The sequence below is a fragment of the Watersipora subatra genome, chromosome 1 (genome assembly GCF_963576615.1).
Source record: "Watersipora subatra chromosome 1, tzWatSuba1.1, whole genome shotgun sequence".
In the NCBI taxonomy this organism is placed as follows: Eukaryota; Metazoa; Bryozoa; class Gymnolaemata; order Cheilostomatida; family Watersiporidae; genus Watersipora; species Watersipora subatra.
Genome location: NC_088708.1, coordinates 14,408,165 through 14,428,997, shown reverse-complemented (window position 1 = coordinate 14,428,997; position 20,833 = coordinate 14,408,165). Strand labels below are relative to the sequence as shown.

Sequence of the window (20,833 nt, the reverse complement as noted above, 5' to 3'; positions counted from 1 at the left end):
CGCTTCATGCTTTCATGTTATATCACATCACCACGCAATCAATGGATTTAGTTGCCATGCTAAATATTCTAAATAGCTGTGTCAGTGGATTCGTGACCTTTTGCATTCCGTCGCAATCGTGTGGCCGTATCCTTTTTCAGCAGAGACCACTACTCAAGCTCTATATTTCAGATGTTCCTACTGTTCTCAATTCGGGAGCGGTTACATATAGTCAAAACGAAGATGCTGTCTTGACCAGTGAAGCAATATGTATTCCTTCACCAACCGAGATTGTGTGGCGTAAAGGCAAGGATGGGGAAGTTATTGACTTGTCAAACCCAAGGTAAGGTCAAGTAAAGGTGAATAAACAGTGACCTAATATTAATCCACTAGTAGCAGGTGCCTGTTCAGCGTTATAAATAAATTGTGGTTTTGCCATTCAATCGCCATATCAATGTTTCATTCTTAAAGAATAGAGAAAGCATAATATTATTATGCTTTATTATTTATCTTGAGGTGTGGAATGGTGTTTTAAAAAAAGAATCAAGGAGATTGACCAACCAGAAGCTGAGATATAGCCAGCCAAACATAGGTCTACCAAAAAACATAAGTGTTTTGGTAATCCTCATATTAGCTAAAAATATGACGTATGAAATCGAATTGTGTGCCATTGGTCAATCAAGCCAACTAATGCGCGCTCCTATAACAATCACGACGGTTTAATTGGTTTAATCGTAGAAAGAATAGACTAATCAAATTGGGCCTAACAATCATTGCTCCAAAAATTCCGAACCAGTCCCTCTGACGTGTAGATTAGTTTTAGCATGAAATAATTACACGCATCTATGATCAGTTCAGTAAGTAATATATTAAATGATAAGATATGAACTTCAGCATAAGTATCTGCATAGTATTTTCTTCAATCAATCATCAATCGCGATTACCATTTGGAATTTTCTACAAATTATATTAATTACATCGTTAATTCTATACAAAGGTATATTATTATTTTGTATAATATGCATTATGATTATATTAATTAATCATAAAAAACAATTATAGATAACATAGACAGAAGAATCAAATCAAAAGTTGTTTTCTTTTCTTACGACAAGAGCAGCACGGTCAAGTTATTCTTTTCAAAAATATGGCTGTAGTGAACTTACAGTTTAATTAACAGTGACAATAATCCTAAAAATCAACTAAATGCTGCAGTAGGTACAAAGATGAAGAAGGAACAAAGATTTACACCCGCGTGTCTTATTCGACTGGTAAACAAACTGCGAATAGCGGATATTGTAAATTATAGACCGGCATAGGCTATACACGCGCCGTTTGTTCAACAGACGATCTTCGGTGCATATAGAGTTGAAGTTTGAGGCACAATAATCAAAATATCCTCTTCTGTTTTGACAAATCATGGCAGGGGGTTGTGGGCAGTTGCCTTAACCACACAATGTTTGCTTGATTTTTTTGAGAAACCAAAGCTTGTCTGTAAATTATTTACTACCGCGAGAAGCGTTTCGCATCTCACAGCCTAAAACAATCAGTATACGCAATGGAGGTAAGGGTGCGCAACTCCGGCACATATCCAATAAGTCGATTTTATACGTCACAACTTTTGGGGTTTTCGAGGGGTTTTTCCTCCGATTCGTTTTTAGGTAGACCTATGTTTGGCTGGCTATATCTCAGCTTCTGGTTGGTCAATCTCCTTGATTCTTTTTTTAAAACACCAGTCAACACCTCAAGATAAATAATAAAGCATAATAATATTATGCTTTCTCTATTCTTTAAGTATTTCATACAGTCATACTTATACATACATAGTGCCCCAACATACGAGAAAATCGAGATATGAGCAGAATTTCAATCTAGTCTCTTCCTTGAGATATGAGCCGGTTGTCGATGGCCACTATATGGCCATGTATCCGAGAGGCCGCTTTTGAGAGTAGTCTTTGTTCTCGAAACAGTTTAAAAAAGCTTTTAAAATGTATGATAAAAATGATAGTGAGCACGAAGCAAAAGCGCCAAACTGGAAATGGATAATAAAAAATTAAGATGCCCAAATTAAAATAATAAGTTTAGTAAAATATTACAACTTAGCTTTAAATGTGTGTTTAGTAAGCTAAATTCCTTTAAGTTAAATTCAAAGTATCTGTTATGTAGCGTCACAAAAGTTTAGTGTACCGAATGTGTTGCTGGCAAGTCTTTCACATCGCCGTTAGCCACTGCGTCTATCTTGAAGGTAAAAACTTACGGAAGTATACATAGTAGTGTTAAATTTTATTGCAGATTTCAGCAATTGAATAGGTATTTGTTATTTTGATAGCTTTGGGAGCGTAGGTGCTCAAGTTCAACATTTGAAAATACCTTTTTTCGCTGTAATATCCTGTTTTATGCGGTTTTTCATAGTATGATAACGAATTAATTTGTATTTAGTCATTTTATGTAAGAAATAGTGTCTTGAGACACGAGTAAATTGGCATACGAACTCAATCCCAGAACGCATTAAGCTCCTATGTCGAGGTATGGCTGTAGTTCGAATTACCGTAAAACCTCTGTGTGAGCGCCAAATTTATTTGACTTCCACCTCTAAAAGAACACCACGATAATGGAAGGGTTGAAAAATAAAGCGCCAACCTTTAATTGAATGTCACCTCTAATAGACCGCCACTTTGACATTCATGTTGTTTGATCTTTATGAACCTATCATAAAGAATGATCAGTAGTAAATTTTCCACAAAATTTTACTTGTATTGACTAGATTACATCAATAACAACGAATTTTTTCGTTGCTGTTGTCGAGGTTGCTATGGTTTTACCGTTTTAGTGAACATGTTCCTAAAAATATTGATAATTGCAATCAACAGACCTTCACTCTGATTCGAAGTCACCAAGGGCTAAATCTGACCCATTGTCTTCAGATTCGTCCATAAGTTGGTTTACAACTTGAAAACTTCAAAATGTTTAGATGAACGACGAGAATACTCTTCTCAGCGTAAAACGCAATAACAGCCCTTGTTACGGCACATGGAAGTCTATTTTCTAACTTCAAGTAGAATTGACACAAGTAAATTGAAAAGCAACACCATCAAAATAATAATATTTGTGTCAGTCTAATATGTTTTACTCAAAGTAGTTCCTTGTTAACTCAGTCTGATATTTTCACGTATATGAAAACCATTTAGCAATGATACTGACGCCGACGGCATCAATATCGCTCCGCCCAAGAGAGAGTGCAAATATCAGCAATATTTGCATTGCCTCATCCATAAAAGGGCTAAATTTATCTTACAAAATTCTGACTAGTTAGTCCAAAAATAAAGCACCACCCTCTATTTGAACGTTGCCTCTAATAGAGTGCCGCCATTAGGGAAGGATAAAAAAATACAGCGCCATGGTACGCAAATGGAGGTTTTGTGGTATACCCTCTTTTGCTGTGCTGCAAAATAATCTTGTTTAAAGGGCAGCTAGCTTTTTAAAATTAACCGTCTATCAAAAATGGAAACCTTTTTGTTTCACACAAATTCACCATTACCGTGAAAAAATCTTGCACATCATCTGAGGGGTACTTTGTAGTGCTATGTGTTATGGTAATCTCCATCAATGTTTTATATGTACATGTACACCCCCTCGTCCTCTTAAATCCTTATGCGTGAATTTTGATGAAGAAGCTCTAGTGCTTAACGGTGAATTGCTAAATTCCTACCAGAAATTCTGTTCATATGGCTTTAGGAAGCATCAGGTTTTATTTGTTAATTAGCAAGCAGATTACTCTTTGTAATCATCTAAAATATACTCTACAGGATGAAAATACTCGCGGAGTCAAGTTTCACGCAAATTGCCTTTTTCATGCATATTCGCGGACTAATTTATTTGCGGATGAACACAATCACTCTCTATTAAGGGTTAACTCTATTGCAGCTAGCAATAGAGTTAACGCGTGTACACCACGTGTGTATACCACCCTTCATGTGTGTACACCACGAGTAGGTTTCTATTTAGCTGACAACTACGAGTCGATCATGCTAAGTATCAATAGCTGAAGTATTGAATGAAAGCTTCAAAGCGATCAGTTTTTAAACAAGAGAATGAACTAACGCAGTTAATTATGGAAAAACATATCTGCACTACAAATCAAATACATACCATAATGTCTAGATCAGAATAATTATCGTCATCAACTTGGGTGTTAGAGGTTGATAGAGTCGATTTTAATGTAAAAAAAGGTAAAAGAGATTTTTGCGATGACGACGCCATGCCGAATAACATGTGACACCCTTGAATAGTTTTGTAAAGAAGTGTGATGCATTGCCTATGGGGTTAACTCAAAGCCCCGGCAATGATTTAACAAAAATTTGGAACTCAGTTACGTTTACTACTGCTGCCTAGCGGCTAGTTTTTAATTTGAGGCAGTAGTTATTCTCCCTTGTGTTTAAAAATAGAACTAATTATTCGCATAATAGACTGTTCGTGAAATCGCGAATTATTAAATCCATTGAATATTTTCATCCTGTAGGGTATGTTGTAGTTTACTAACATGTTTGCAAAGCCTATAAAAATCCTAATTTCTTATATCATTTATGTCAAATAGCACATTAATAATCTGATTAAGAATGCATTTCACCTTTTTGAATATTTTAGTAAAATGGCTTTAACAAGAAAAAGCTTGTTACCATTAATAATTTCCGAAAATTCAAATAAAATTCATTATGAACAATTTGTAAACTTTTCAAACACAACTGCCTTGTTATTGCAGCTGTTGTTGTTATAGCTGGATAAAATTGTAGTAATTAACTCTATACATTCAATAGATTAATATACTCTGTAACATTCAAACTGTTTTTTGCTTTATGCGAATAATTTTAGCATCAACATAGCCAAGCAATCAACATAAGAATGGAAGTTTTATATTTTCTAGTTTCTAATGACTAGTAGAAAGAGTCTCTAACTCAATAATCCTATTTTATATGATAAAAGATGTGTCTCAAACTGCATAAGACTCTTTTGTTGACATCTCATGGTTGTTTTAGTCGGGTCTAGTAAAGTCTTTGTTATTCATTTTTGTTTCACCAAATAATTTTAGTAATTTTTAATAATAATTAATCTACAAACTTCACACTGTCATATCCATATTAACATAAATTTATAGTTTAGAACAAGTTTATTTACGCATGAGTTTTGAGATAAATGTTCTTTATATTTTATCAAATTAAGACTACTGTAAAGGCATTTCTCAAACATTCAGCGACTAAATGAACTACGCAAACAGGGTGTAGCTATTAATGCTTGTATGCATACAATAAAATACATACTACTCAAAGTCAATTGAGGAAATATATATAGACACTGACCAGACTTTTACATTAATGATAGACTGCTGTGACAAAGGTAATTTATCTCTACGTTTTTCCCAATCTTGGTTCGAGTTCTTTTAGTGGGAACTACTGATCAAACATTAACATACCCAAATACACAGGTCTTGGCCATTTCTTGCTATCTTTATACTGTTGGTTGTTACTGGCAGATTTAGCTTTGCTTGTACATTTTTTAGATATTCAGTGGTTAGTGAACAGAATTTGGACCGTGTTGTAAATAGGTTAGAGATAAAGGACTTGGCTTCAACAGATTATGATACTTACAATTGTACTGTACGCAATGCCCGAGGCTCCGCCACCGCTATATTCACTCTACAACAAAAAAGTAAGTATACGAGTATTATGTTGAAACATGACACGTCTTCATTCTGTTGGTCTCTTTGCAACTGTAGACGTCATAAGCTCACTTTCGCTTGATCTGAGCATTTTAACTGCGATAATGATTAAGTTTTATCGATTTTAATCTTGACACACTCTGGGGGTCAGATCACCTCAAACATCGAAAATAACCGCAAACGGTAAAAATACCGATACATTTTGATAAAATCTTTTAAACTTTGGTGCAAGTTTGGTTGCTTTTTAATGAATGGGTAATAAATATATCATGGCCAAGTAGTCATTACTAGTTGTAAGGCATTAAATTGACGTGTTGCCTTCTCATTCTTATTTGATGTACAATTATAAAAAAAACAAGCGATTAACTGTGCTAGACTAGACCAATATTTGTTCTGTTTAACTGTTCAGTAAATAGGTCACGAATTGCCTAATATGTTCTATCCGAGATAATCGATATAAAATAAGCAAGGAATAATCATTTCGGCGTCTACTTTCAAGAGGGAAGTGTTTTAACAGTTTAAAGGTCACCAAAATTAAAGATGCCACAAGGAATTAAAGATTAAAGAAGCCACAAAAATTAAAGATGCACTTCGTAATGTTTGGCTAGTAATAACTTCAACGAGGCCTTCTGTTATGCTTGTTACCAGCAAAATTGTTGCTAGGTTCAGTCACTTGTGTCTTTGATATAACAATATGGAGCTTGCTACACTCTAACTTGTTTGGTTTCAGCTCAGACAACTCGTTACTGTATATGTTAATAATTATTGTTGAGATGGAAAAGGATAGATTTTAAACATCATTAGATTCCTCGCATTCGTTTAAGGTAAATAGTTTTGATACACTAGGATGCTACCGAATGAGATTGAAACCAGTTACAGCAGTAATATTTATGTATTAATGTTTGCATCAGGCGATTGGGCATTGAACATGTGAACAAGATGGCGTGTGTATAACGGAAAGTCCGGTATGATGTTGACCCAATTTTGGTATAATTATTAGGCTATCAATCTAACCTACATGTAGATTGTATCAATGTGTCATAACTAACTCATCGTAATTGTTTTTAGCGTTTCATGCTTCTCATTTATTAGTGTTACCGACTGAACAATGTAAAAGTTGTAAATTTGAACAATTGAAAATTGTAACAGTAAATTGATGTATTAAGCTGTTCTTTTTCTGCTGGTTGTTTGATTGGCCAACACCAAATATAAACTACTCGCCTGTTACATAGCGCTGATGTGTCAGTACATTAATGGCGTGCCAACTTGCATTTCACCTTTGTCAGCAGGTTGGGCTGCCTAATTTCTTTTTCACAATCACCTAACATAAACACCGCTGGAGTTCAGCATGAAAGGTGTTAATAGAACTACATACAGTGAAACTCGGCTAGCTCGACCTTCACGGGACCGAGAGAAAGTGTTCGAGTTATCAGAGCATCCAAGTTATGAGAACACTGTCACAAGTGCATGTATTTATCAGTACATACAAACTATACATAAATCAAAAGCATTGATTGCTCGTTGCAAGTTAAGGGGCCTCTCATGCAATGTTTCAACAATTTTTATCAGAAAGTATAAATATTTTCCTATTACTTGAGATTTGTTTGTTTTAGGTGATGTGACTGCCAGGACGTTTTCAGATTAAAATAAGCAAAACTTGATCGCGGTTGAAACGCTCAGAAAAAAAGACATATTTTTCTTTGGAGCATTTTGACAAAAACCAATTTTGGCGATTTTTCTTTAAGTTTATCTGAAAGTTACCTCGCTTCTCCTTGTTTTCGAAAAGCTATCCCTATGCGGATGTTTGGTAAAATTTGATTTTTTGCAAACCTTTAGAAAAGTCGTTAACGAAAATATTTTTTCGATAGGGGTAATAATGACGCCTAAGAACTACTAAACGTTGATTCCAATCTTTATGACTTGGAATAAAGTGATATTCTAATGCGATAACAACCGTCTCGGTAGCCGTTGGGCAAAAAACTGTTTGAGTTAACGAAATTAAGGTCGAGTTATTTAAAGCAATTTATCATTGCGTGGGAACGGACAAACCCATTCGAGTTAAACCATGTGTTCGAGCTATCCGAGGGCGAGTTATCCGAGTTTCACTGTATAAGACTAACCATAGTGGTCCTTGGTTTGCGTAAGAGCAGCCTTTGTTTAAAAAGATTTGCATGTCGATAACCTTGTGTCTCCAGGTATCACTTTTTGTGACAGCATGTTTCACCTTCTTTCACTTTTTGCAGATGATTTCCAGTGGAAGTGGGTTCTTGGAGTGACAGCCGTTTTAGTTGTGGTCGCTATCATCATTACGATAGTTGTGTGCTCCTGTAGAAGGAAAAAGGCCAAGACTAGCAGCGCAGGTAAAAAGCTAGGTAAAATATTTCATTGCTGAGCTGACTGCTATAGTTGTTGTTTTGTACACTAACCAGCTTGTTTAGTGGTTGCTCATCCATTGCTCTTCTACTGTATTGTCGACTCGCTTTAAATCATGCTGGAACTTATAAAAGTTGTCTACACGTGTAACTAATATCAAGATTTACTAGCTCTGAATTTTTTAGATTTATGCCATACATGAGGCATGTGGTTAACTTCTGAACAATGCATAATTTTAATGATGTAGGTAATTATGCTTTAGCGTTTGACTGATACATGCAAAGTGTTAAAAATTGTAGATAATGTTGGCGTATTATTAGCAACTCTGCACTCATTTTGGTATAAATTTGTTGCTGTTGCGATTGCATAATATGAGTGTAGGTATGAAATGTAAGTAAAGCTAATATCAATCCGCGCTGTCATTGCTAAAGAACTTGACGTTATACAGCTATAACTGAGAATTTTACAATCGTTATGCAGCAATAACTGAAAATTTTACAATCGTTATGCAGCAATAACTGAGAATTTTACAATCGTTATGCAGTAATAACTGAGAATTTTACAATCGTTATACAGTAATAACTGAGAATTTTACAATCGTTATACAGCAATAACTGAGAATTTTACAATCGTTATGCAGTAATAACTGAGAATTTTACAATCGTTATGCAGCAATAACTGAGAATTTTACAATCGTTATACAGCAATAACTGAGAATTTTACAATCGTTATGCAGTAATAACTGAGAATTTTACAATCGTTATACAGCAATAACTGAGAATTTTACAATCGTTATGCAGCAATAACTGAGAATTTTACAATCGTTATACAGCAATAACTGAGAATTTTACAATCGTTATACAGCAATAACTGAGAATTTTACAATCGTTATACAGCAATAACTGAGAATTTTACAATCGTTATACAGTAATAACTGAGAATTTTACAATCGTTATACAGCAATAACTGAGAATTTTACAATCGTTATGCAGCAATAACTGAGAATTTTACAATCGTTATACAGCAATAACTGAGAATTTTACAATCGTTATACAGCAATAACTGAGAATTTTACAATCGTTATACAGCAATAACTGAGAATTTTACAATCGTTATGCAGTAATAACTGAGAATTTTACAATCGTTATGCAGCAATAACTGAGAATTTTACAATCGTTATACAGCAATAACTGAGAATTTTACAATCGTTATGCAGTAATAACTGAGAATTTTACAATCGTTATGCAGCAATAACTGAGAATTTTACAATCGTTATACAGCAATAACTGAGAATTTTACAATCGTTATGCAGTAATAACTGAGAATTTTACAATCGTTATGCAGCAATAACTGAGAATTTTACAATCGTTATACAGCAATAACTGAGAATTTTACAATCGTTATGCAGTAATAACTGAGAATTTTACAATCGTTATGCAGTAATAACTGAGAATTTTACAATTGTTATACAGTAATCACTTTTTCTTATTTTGGTTTGTGCTGAATCTAATTTTCAATTTCTTTTCCGTGATCGGACTTTTTGTCATGTTTTGTTACTAATACTAAAATTGGAAAAATGTGCTATTTTTATGTTACTATATTATTACATATTATTATTCATAAATAGTATATGTTGCATGTGTTGTTTTTTAATCCTTAAAAAGGTTTGATTAAAACAAAATAAACTAGCAATTATTAAATTTATAAATTATGAACTTTTGGACAATGGTGATAGTGAATTAATGTTGCCTGTATTAATAGAAAGTGCGAAATAGACTGAGCTTCTGTGGCAATGCGATGCGAAGCATTAAGTATGGTAACACAACATTCATTATTATATGTATAGCAAAATTTGCAAAACTTTTGGACAAAAGAAATGATATGATAAATTTGCTGTCTATTCAAAGTTTTTAAATTGTTCAAGTAAATAGTTGGCTACATAAATATAACGAAAATAATTAGTGATTGTCATCGACCTGACCTCCTGTTGTGTGCCACAGGAGTTCAGGTCGAGCACACAGAGCAATGGTAAATAGACCCAGGAGAAAATAACTCCTGATTAAAATTAAGCTGTGTTTCCCGGAAAGATTTTCTCAATATGCATGAGAAAATACATGTACCACCATCAGATAGGGCTTGACTAAAATTTGTCTGCTTTGTTTCCAGTTTTGAAAAAAATTATGAGCTGCTGGCTTTCTTCTTCTCGTTGTAAAAATTTGTTTTGAGATAATAGTTTCAGTAATAACTATGATCAAGCAATATAATACATTTAAAATAAATAATAAATAAACATCTGGTAAAATAAATATCCAAATACATAACAATTATGCAGTTTTAATGACATTCAGCTTCAAAATTTAGTAATAGACAAACGAAATTAATGTTTTGTAAAATGATACATTCAAATTGCTGTCAATGCTGCAGGTGCCACGATGCAAATAGATTAATATCCCTATAACAATATATAACACTATAATCCTTATAACAATATATCTTATAACAACATTTCTATTTCTATATATTTATCTCTAATACATATAGTGTATATGTAGTAATGATGACAGCGGTAAATGTAATAAAATCGCAGAGCTAAAATTTGTAAATAAATATTTGAAGAATCTAAAAACCTGTTAACAGCCATTACTCGTATTTTTATGGTAGAAAGAAATTTCAGGTGGCTGCTGAGGACAGGCCTATTATGCTGTCATATATAAGCTTAGAGTGGAGAATAGCATAAAAGTTAGGAGATTATGCGATGGCATTGTAATGATAATTTGGTATTTATAAAGATTAAAAAAATTGTACACTATTATTTTTGTCTTTTTGCGTTATTTTTAGAGACTTGGTTTTTATATTTATTGTTAGAAAATATTAAGAGTACAATGCAACGATTAAAATTTCTTTTTACGTTTGGAAGGAGACTACAATTAGTAAACCTTTAGAATGAAAGACATAGGTTAGATAAAATACTCTGTGTGGTTTTTGCGTGGTTCCAAAGTCTTGAATACGATGGTAGAGATATTTGGAGAAACTAATGCAATTCTCAACAGCCAAGCAGCAACGCTCAGCTGATGTTCTGTGTTATACACATCACTATGTTTGGGTTATAGTAATAGTGGTAAATATTTTTACTACATGGAATGCTTGTGAGTGCACCGGCTAGCAGGCATCAATTCAAACCATTCATCAGGAAAATTGTACGTGACTTGGTAAATCTTTCGTTAATTTTTGGCATTGTGGCTCAATACGCTTCAGCTTGTTTTCTTCATAGCAAAAATATACTGTGTTTTCTTCTCAGCGAAACAAGGCCATTGTTTGTAATGTTTGTGGGATGAATAAAACCTGGTGTTTACAGTTTTAATTATGTATGAAAAACTGCTTTCTTACCTAAAGAGCAATGATCTGTGTCACTCCACGGTTCACCCATTTTGCTCAACAATAAGAATGCCCCAAAAAATTGGTCTCACAATACATGCCAAGCTGGTGTCCTTCCAAGTGTTTTATGTAATAACAGTAGAAGTCACTGCCAAGAACAGCCTGAACTGTTTTGTCATTGACAGGCAGAAGTACAACATGCATTTGTCGAGTTCCGCCTAATTGCCATAAATCTTGTCAGACCATTGATCTCTCTGGCAATCTTAGGTCATATCCTCATGGTCAGCGTGAGTGAGCTCATTCTACCACTCGGTTCTTCCTGCTCTATTTGTTCATTGGCTTCTTCCTTGGACTTCTCTCGCTATGGCTATCCTTTTCCTTGTCCGTATTGTACACTATACTTGCCATCCTTGACCGGCTTCATCGTACATATTGTGTAATCTCCTTTGTCTGGCATCTTGGAACCTGAAATACGATCATTGTCCTAAAGTTTTTTGGTGCCTGTAAACTGTGCGCATGGATCTTGGGTGTAAAAGAAGTAGTTGGCTAATATCTGTTTTAGTATCGGACTGGCTGTACACCGATGATTTTCTTTTACACACGCTCTAATTCTAACAGTGAAAAAGGCATGCAGTTGCAAAGTAGTAGGCCTACTGTAATTCTAGCAGTACTACAACCGCAGTTCTGCTTTACTGAAATATATTCATTTCGTCCTTTAAAAGAATATTTTAAAATAAAAATTGATCTAAATCTGGTGTTTTTGAAGTCTCAGAGGTAGTCATTCTCAGCATTTTGGAAGAAAATTTGCTTTTTTTGTCTTGTCACTAGCAGACACTTAGACGAACAGAACAAACATATAATTTACACTCAACAAACAAACACGAACATCCTTAAATTGTTGAAAATAAAATTGCAGTGACATTCTGTGGTCATCAACAACTGGTTTTTTAAATAGTTTTGTGCCTGTACCTGCACTACTAAAAAAACTCATTATATTTTTATTATTTGGTCTGCAAATAATAAATATGATTGCTTCAACTTGGTGTTTACACTTAGAAAAGTTATAGAAACAAAGTTTTAGGTGACCCTGATTGTCTTTCAGTGGATCACCAGCAAAGTTTAACTGCACTTCCAAGTGCAACCCCAGAAAGATGTTCTCTGTTGGTTTTTATTAAAGGCTTTTTACTTTCTTTCCTCTCATATCCACGATTATGAAGATAAAGCTCTCTGGCTTGATTCCACGCTTGTATTTAATATTCAGGTTCACTATCGGTTACATCACATACCACCGACAACTCTATTAGGAAGCCAACTGAGGGAATGGATCATGTAGAGTTGTCCAGTCTTCCCGAGTATGGCATGAGGCCAATAGATGTTTGGAGGAATGATGAAGAACCAAACTCCCACATTTTAGACACAGCAGATTTCTCTCATGATCAAAAGGTTGGTTTCGTCTTCGTTAGTCTACCCTGTCTCATCTACTCGTTTACATGTTACAGTCAATTTGTAAAGTGACTGAAATTTAATCAATTTACAAATTGACAGTTCCACTCAGTCATTTTCCAAAACGGCTGAAGTTTTCTGACATTTTACAAATTGATTAAAAAACCAATCCATTTGACAGATTGTCTGAAACATTGATATGAAGTAAGACAAGTCATTTATGTCATGTAGAGCAAAGCTATCTCATATATGCATTCTTATATTGTTTAACTTGCTACTGTTTAGTATTTGAAATAATAATAATCAATATGATAATATTTCACACACAAAAATTTGAACAAATTATAATAATTTTTAAAGATAAAATTTTAAAGTACCATACTTTTCGGACTATTAATCACACCCCTATATAAGCCGCATCTGCTTTATTAAAAAAAGATAATAAAACAATACATAGGCCGCACCTTTTGTATAGGCCGCAGAACTCATGACGGTGCTTTTTAACACGGCAGCAACTTTGCTGGTTCCGTATTAACCTACGCTTTTTAACCCAGTGTCTAACGGAACAGTACCGTTAGGCATTGTTTCATTTTTTCTTTCACTGCTAAAGCCGCACTAACCGAAGATTCCGGTTAATACGCCCTAGCGGTGAAAGAAAAAACCACAAAATAGCCGCAACCTCTAAATAAGCCATATGGCTCAAAACATCAGAAAAAAATAGTGGCTAATAGTATGAAAAGTACGGCACTTCATATGTGTAATATTTGATTGAGGCTGTGCAGACTACCTATAGTTAAACATATGTTAATATTAAATGGCTGAACCAGATATTCATGGATGAGTTGCAAAAGGTAGCTGTTTACCACAATTACTTGTGTGCTAGCTTTAACAAGGCTGCTTAGCACATTAATTAGAGCCAAACAGCAGTGTCTTTTAGAGTTACAGTACAGCCAATGTGTAAAATCAATTAAATTGTATGTATGAAAATTTTAGTCATATTACAAGTTGACCGATTTTAAACATTGACTGTAATATATACAAGATTACTAGCTTGGGGTTACTATCTGAACTTACATACACAATGTTAAATACGTTTTTATGCTAACTGATGACCTCGATGTTTTAGCCAGAGCTATATGGCAGTTATCCCCGTAATACACATTCAACATTCACTTCTGCGTATCCAGTGGGAAACTATGGTTCGTACCGAGTGCAACATCCTCATACCAGCAATACCCCAGTTCCTGCTTATTCCACTCTTCCTCTTCGCCCTACCCAAATGCACCCTGATGCATACAGCAGGTTTGTTATCTCATCATTGGCTGCTGTCTGAGTTTATCTGATAGCTTACTGTAACCTAGTTTACATACATGCTCAAAGAAATTAGTGATTGTATGTCCGTACAAATACAGAAGAGTTCAACAGCGGCTTTCAATGACACTGGCACTGTTTCATTGGAGTACTTCACTATAGTACCGCTAGCATTTAAAAAGGTTTCTAAAAATAATTAGCCTGCCCTACAAGTCTTTTTTTGACTTGGGAAAGGATTATTGAAGTTAGTCTCGAATGTGTAACCATGTTTACTGATAAGAAATAATAACGATCATGTGAAGCATTGTAAATAAAACATCAGCATTCTCAGTCCTGAAATGAGTCTGCGAAACCACCCCTTTGCTCTGCTGCCTCATGCAGCTCATTACACTAATCAAATGCCAGCATAATAATTGATAATATAATTCTTCTCTGATTGTTAATTACTGGACTGTTTATTAATTTTATTGCATTGCTTTGGTTCACTACTCACCTTACCAATATTTCTCTTACTCTTAGCAATGATATACAGCCCCCCAAGTATAGCCGACGGCTCTCATATGAGCGGGGTTTAATGATGGAGCTCTGTTAGGATTGTGCTAGCCTGGGTTTCGGAGCAAACACAACTCTCGCGGGGCGGTCGCGTTGCCTTATTAGGTTTTAGAAAACACGACTCGCTGTTATCGTTTCATTTGCTCATTCAGTCAGTAGACCCCGCGGTTCACAATAGCAAACCTTGAATTTCTACAATGTAGGGGTAATACCTAACCAAAATAATGAATCCATGCAAAATAAACATTTCAAATTACCTACTTTTAGTAATTTTAAAATTGGTAAAGGTCGTAGTATATGCTTAAAGTTGAATATAATTCACCCGAACAACGGCCTTTTTTTCCTCGTTTTTGATTAATATTTTACCACCCCTAATATAAAATGACAAAGTATTTCATCGTTGTCACATTGTTTTACCTGGCCAATAAGATGGGACAGCAGGAAAAGCTGTGCAGCGTAGTTTTCAAGTGAGTTTGTAGAATTCAACAGATAAGTAAAATAACCACTATAGTTCATAATATTTGCAAATTTACAAGGGGCTTTATTCAGCATATTTGTTTGTTTGGGTGCTGTGATCGGGTTCATCCCAACAGAAACATTAAGCCATCATTAAACCCCGCCCATATGAGAGCCGTCGGCTATCCTTTGGGGCTGTATATCATTGCCCTTAGGTACATCAGGCGGATATTTATGGACAGAGTTGTCTGCTCATGATTTTCATACCTAGAATATTTAGTTACCCAAGTTAGTTTGATGCTACTGTTAGTCCACATGTCTAAAAGCTTCACCTTTATTGTCACAACTTGTTGACCTATCATATCTTTCATTTTGTAATTTATGTCTGAAATTTGTTCTTGGTTATTACCATTTTTACCTCTCGATATGAACCAACTTTTGGAAATAACCTTTTTATCATCTGTATTTCATTGAATGAATACAGGGTAGATATTTCCTTTTATTGAATAAATGATATTTATTATTTCAACCTGTAGTAGTCGGTATTTTGGCACTTTATAAAAAATAATTTTCATCAATTAAATACTGAATATTGCACGTTTAACACCATTACAAAAACTGTAATGCTCACACTAAATGCAGAAAACATCTTGTTATTTTAGAGCTCCATATATTGGCAACGATGACCTGTTTCCGCCGCCACCACTTCCCGAAGTGCATGAAGAGAGGCTGGGTACTAATGTATGAAATTAAGGTCTCGCTACCAAATCATCCTGACCAAATCATACGGTGCTATTCTTGGTCATATACAGAAGCAATTTTTTGCTAAAATCAAGCATTTTATATCCTTGGCAAGTTGTCCTTTATTTTTGTTGAATTCTTACAACTTGGTTCAGCTTTCAGTTCGTCATGGCCACATGTCTTTGATGGTACACGTTAAGAGAAATAAGTAACATTTCTTGCCCTGAGGTAGAATAAAAGTTCTACCATTCCTTGCTTGTGCTCACCGAACCATCATTCATATTAAATGTATATACAATACGTAAAAATTGCATTGGATTAGCATTTATATGTATTATAACTTCTTCCATGGTATTTTTATTAGATTCTGCGTCTTTACCCGTAGATGTGTAATCAAATGCAGTATCGTCTTCATTTTTATTGAATTATATTAACAATCTTCATTTCCCAATTTAGAACAGGTATACTTTGACTGATTCGTATTTGGAAATATGAGCTTGAAGATATTATTTTATTTGTCAGTATATTTTTTTTGGTATGCAAGGAATGATCTTGCTTTTTGTGGACTGATGGCTCTTTGTCTGTATAATGTTAACTATATTACAGTTTTTTAACTTGTATTAACAACTTTTTATTTAATTGTTTCTAAAGTGCATAGTTTATGCATAACCAGAATTTATGCTAGTACGCTCATCGTTCTTTTAATACACGTTCATTTTATATCAGTTGAACCTAATGCTTATAAACAAGTGCTCGTATGTGCAATATATTGACACGCTTAAGAGTGTACAAACTGCAATTATAAACGGGTATGCAACCACAATCTGTTGAAGAAGGCTGCTTGAGAAGTGAATGGTTCAAATTCCGAAAGCAATTTTTCCATTACAACCCAAATTAATTATTTAGATTTTTCCATGGCTAGAAAATGACCATATTAAGTATTTCACATTATTTCACTCCACAAATTGTATATTAAATGTGCAGGTTATCAATCAAGTGCACTGAATTTCTCATATATTTTACAAGAAAAATGACCCGCATTGCATGGGTAATAAAGTAATTACCAAATAAATTTGAGTAATCCACAAAATTAACAACTTGGCTAATTTGAGTAACTAAAGCTAGTAACTTGAGATAGTTTAAATCTTTACTATAATAAGAGCCAGCTTAATCATTGCATTACGTGTAATAATCACTTGTGCTAGTAATAACCAATAGTATTTTTTCAAGCACCTCAAACATGGGTATTTTAACTGATGTAATGAATATGTGCACACTTATTCGATTGTGTAGCAAGTAGGCCATGTGGATTGTTGGGTTAGCTCGCCTGTCTGCAGGCCAAGAGGTTTTGAGTTCAAATCCAGGGCAAAGCAGTTTTGAGTTCATAAAACTTCATAGCAATAACTGGGCATCTGGATGCCAAACACTGAGAATTATATATATATAGAAGTACATGTATGTATACCTCGTATATATCTACATATCTATATATTTATCACTAGCTGCATTACCCATGTTCGGGAACAGATTTACGTAAAGCAATAGTTTTATTGAGAGTTGTCTTTCATACTGTAAAACAACTCCAAATATGCAATCTACTGAAATCTTTGTGTCGATCAGACTGAATACACATATGCAGCCGTACATGTCAATGATGTTGGAGAGAGCAATTGAAATATGCAATGTGTTTTACAGCTAGTCTACAATGCATCAGTCTCGAACCACTCAAATCGGAGTTTTCTAATTTTGTACACAGAACTGATTATGAAATTGATATTGCTAGGCAAACTGAAGTTTTTCAAACTGGCAGTATTGAAAAGTTTTACTTATTTTTAAGAAATTCTAGAAAATATTTTGCTATTGCACTGCTAAGCTATCGCTAGCATTTATTGAATCGAGACTTCTACATGCTTAAAACACTAATCATGACTCGCCAGTTCTTCGTCTATAGCCTGTGTTTTGACATGGTATATACAAACTGTGCAGCAGTAATGTGGTTGTGTTGATAAAATTTATTATTAATAAAATCTACTACATAAACTACATATATGGCCTCTCGCCTTTCTAATGTAAAGCAGTACATCTGAGGCATTTTTGGACATTCGTTCCATAGAAAACTTTGGCCCTATACTGTGTTGCAGGAATGTGGTCAAGTGCGAAGTTTTCTGCCCATACACAGCGCCTGGTAGCAGCTGCTGTAGTTAGTGCATCTTGCTCTGGTCGCCGTTTCATCTGCTCTGAAAATTCAGCTCACCGAGCAGCTGTTGTAGCGAGTGCATCATGTTCATGTCGCCACTGCATCTGCTCGGAGGTTTCTGCACGCCTAGCCCCTGTAGCGGCTGCTCTGAGCCGTTTGAGTCGCTGCTGGGTCAGCTCAGCAGTCTCTGCACTCCTAGCAGCTGCAGCATCTACTCTGGCCTGCTCTCGATGTACCTGTGTTTGTTCAGCGGTTTCTGCTCTTCTAGCAGCTGCTAGGCTGCTAGAAGAGCAGAAACATCGCCTGCATCGTTTCGTTGTAGGTGTAGCTATGTTTGCTCTACAGTTTCTGCAATTCTAGCAGATGCCGTAGCTATTCTGTTTCGTTGTAGGCATAGCTGTGTTTGCTTTGCAGTTTCTGCTCGTCTAGCTGCTGCTTTGCAAATTCAGTCTCTATCTCTATGGGAATCAATCTGTTCTTGCATTTGGGCAGTAGGCTTTTTTAGAGGCATTGTACTGCTTCAAGCGTAAAGCAGTACAATGCCGAAGTCTAAAAGTGAATGAGATGGTATACTTTTTTGTAAAATACGCTGCTCGCTTTCTTCACACTGTCGCCTATCGCAACGACCGGAGTGCCTGTGCAAGTTCTGTAGTAGCTGTAGTTTTGTAGTACTTGTAGCTAGACAAAAAGTAACAGCAACTCAGCTGCGAAAAGAAATGAACATGTTTACTATCACAAACAGTGGCAAATCCAACGTTTTCAACCCTTTTACTGAAGTAGACTCATGCGTTTTTTATGGTCGACCGCCGTAGACACATTTTTGCGACTTTCCCAGCAATTGCTATTAATTGAACTTTATTATTCGTTGATAACATAACCAATCATCTTTAAGACTTTTATAGTAGTGACAGTGTTGTCCAAAGATTTCTCTATAAAATTAGGTTTGGTTCTATAAAAGGTTAACCAACCTTTTGACTACACTATTGACTATTTGCATATATTTGGACTTGGATCATTTTTACTCAGACACATTACGTCAACTTATTATAATATATAATCTTCTGCAATCATATCAAGATTACTGGCTTAATTAGGAATAGGCTGAAAAAGGATGTTTTTATAATATAATATTATACTATTCATGTTTCATTTTATCGTTTGCTTGATACATTCTTCACAGATTTATGAGTGCATTTTATGTTTTAATTGTATTGCTGCTTACCATCATTTTAATCAGTTCTATATACATGTACACTAATAGTATTTTCTTGCTAAAGACTTTTATGCTTATTATGCTATCAATCTCCCAGTATTTGTTTACAGTTTTCATGGTTTAATGGTTATATGATTTATGGTTCAATAAACTATTATTAAGCACACAATCATTTGGACTTCATCTTAAACTCCCTCTGAACCAGTACAGTAACTATGTATATATTTATGTTGGAGTTATCTTCTTATGTTGTGATGACCGAGATTTGACCTTGGAGGGCCAAGCATTATCGTTTCTGTTTTCATAAAGAATGGTAAAATAAACCTGTTGTTGATTAAGCTTAAATCTTTAACTATATATCATTAGGAATGATCAAATACTACAACCAAAAAAGACACTTTATCACTCTTATACCTGGCCAAAAATGTCCACAGCTACATGTAAAAAATAATCATTTGAAAGCATTGTTATTTGTTGCAGCCAATTAAATAATTAGCTGCACTCAAACCTTACAGAACATAGGGTCAAGTAAAATGAATTACTGAATTTCTCAGTTGTGCGATAGTTGTTGTCTCTGTGTGGGATCTCTGCGTGCTACTTCTGGACACCTGGTATGATAGTCAATGACCAGTAAGTATACTCCGCCTTCGAACTGAAATAAATCAGTTATTACTATTTGCCACATCGATCAGGAGTGAGGATAGGCCGCAGTGGTTCCAAAACTTTGTTAGCCTCAGTTTTACAGACCTGACGTCGAGCTACCACGTCGCTCGCTCTCGCTCTCGCGAGAACGAGAGAGAGCGAGAGAGCGAGAGAGAGAGAGCGAGAGGGAGAGCGAGAGGGAGAGCGAGAGAGAGAGCGAGAGAGAGAGCGAGAGGGAGAGCGAGAGAGAGAGCGAGAGAGAGCGAGAGAGCGAGCGAGAGCGCGAGAGAGAGAGGGAAAGAGAGAGGGAAAGAGAAGAGGGAGAGAGAGAGGGAGAGAGAGAGGGAGAGAGAGAGGGAGAGAGAGGGAGAGAGGGAGAGAGAGGGAGAGAGAGGGAGAGAGAGGGAGAGAGAGGGAGAGAGAGGGAGAGAGCGAAAGAGAGAGAGAGCGAGAGGGAGAGCGAGAGGGAGAGCGAGAAGGAGAGCGAGAGGGAGAGCGAGAGGGAGAGCGAGAGGGAGAGCGAGAGAGAGAGCGAGAGAGAGCGAGAGAGCGAGCGAGAGAGCGAGAGCGCGAGAGAGAGAGGGAAAGAGAGAGGGAAAGAGAGAGGGAGAGGGAGAGAGAGAGAGGGAGAGAGAGAGGGAGAGAGGGAGAGAGAGGGAGAGAGAGGGAGAGAGAGGGAGAGAGAGGGAGAGAGAGGGAGAGAGAGGGAGAGAGAGGGAGAGAGCGAGAGAGAGAGAGGGAGAGAGAGGGAGGGAGAGGGAGAGAGAGGGCGAGAGAGGGAGAGAGAGGGAGAGAGAGAGAGACTACAATACTACTTCTATACATAAGGAAGCCCTTA

General features: G+C 35.7%; 1 protein-coding gene across 1 annotated transcript in view; it reads left to right on the top strand.

Annotated features, from left to right (window-relative positions):
• LOC137400896 (kin of IRRE-like protein 1) overlaps positions 1 to 16,674 on the top strand; it is a 30,405-nt gene extending 13,731 nt beyond the window's left edge. Inside the window, exons 9-14 of the mRNA XM_068087238.1 lie at positions 172 to 322; positions 5,534 to 5,682; positions 7,936 to 8,052; positions 12,702 to 12,883; positions 14,010 to 14,185; positions 15,865 to 16,674. Coding sequence (XP_067943339.1) covers positions 172 to 322; positions 5,534 to 5,682; positions 7,936 to 8,052; positions 12,702 to 12,883; positions 14,010 to 14,185; positions 15,865 to 15,949 — 860 coding nt within the window. The 3' untranslated portion in view covers positions 15,950 to 16,674. The remainder of the gene's footprint in view (positions 1 to 171; positions 323 to 5,533; positions 5,683 to 7,935; positions 8,053 to 12,701; positions 12,884 to 14,009; positions 14,186 to 15,864) is intronic.
• Positions 16,675 to 20,833: the final 4,159 nt, after the last annotated feature.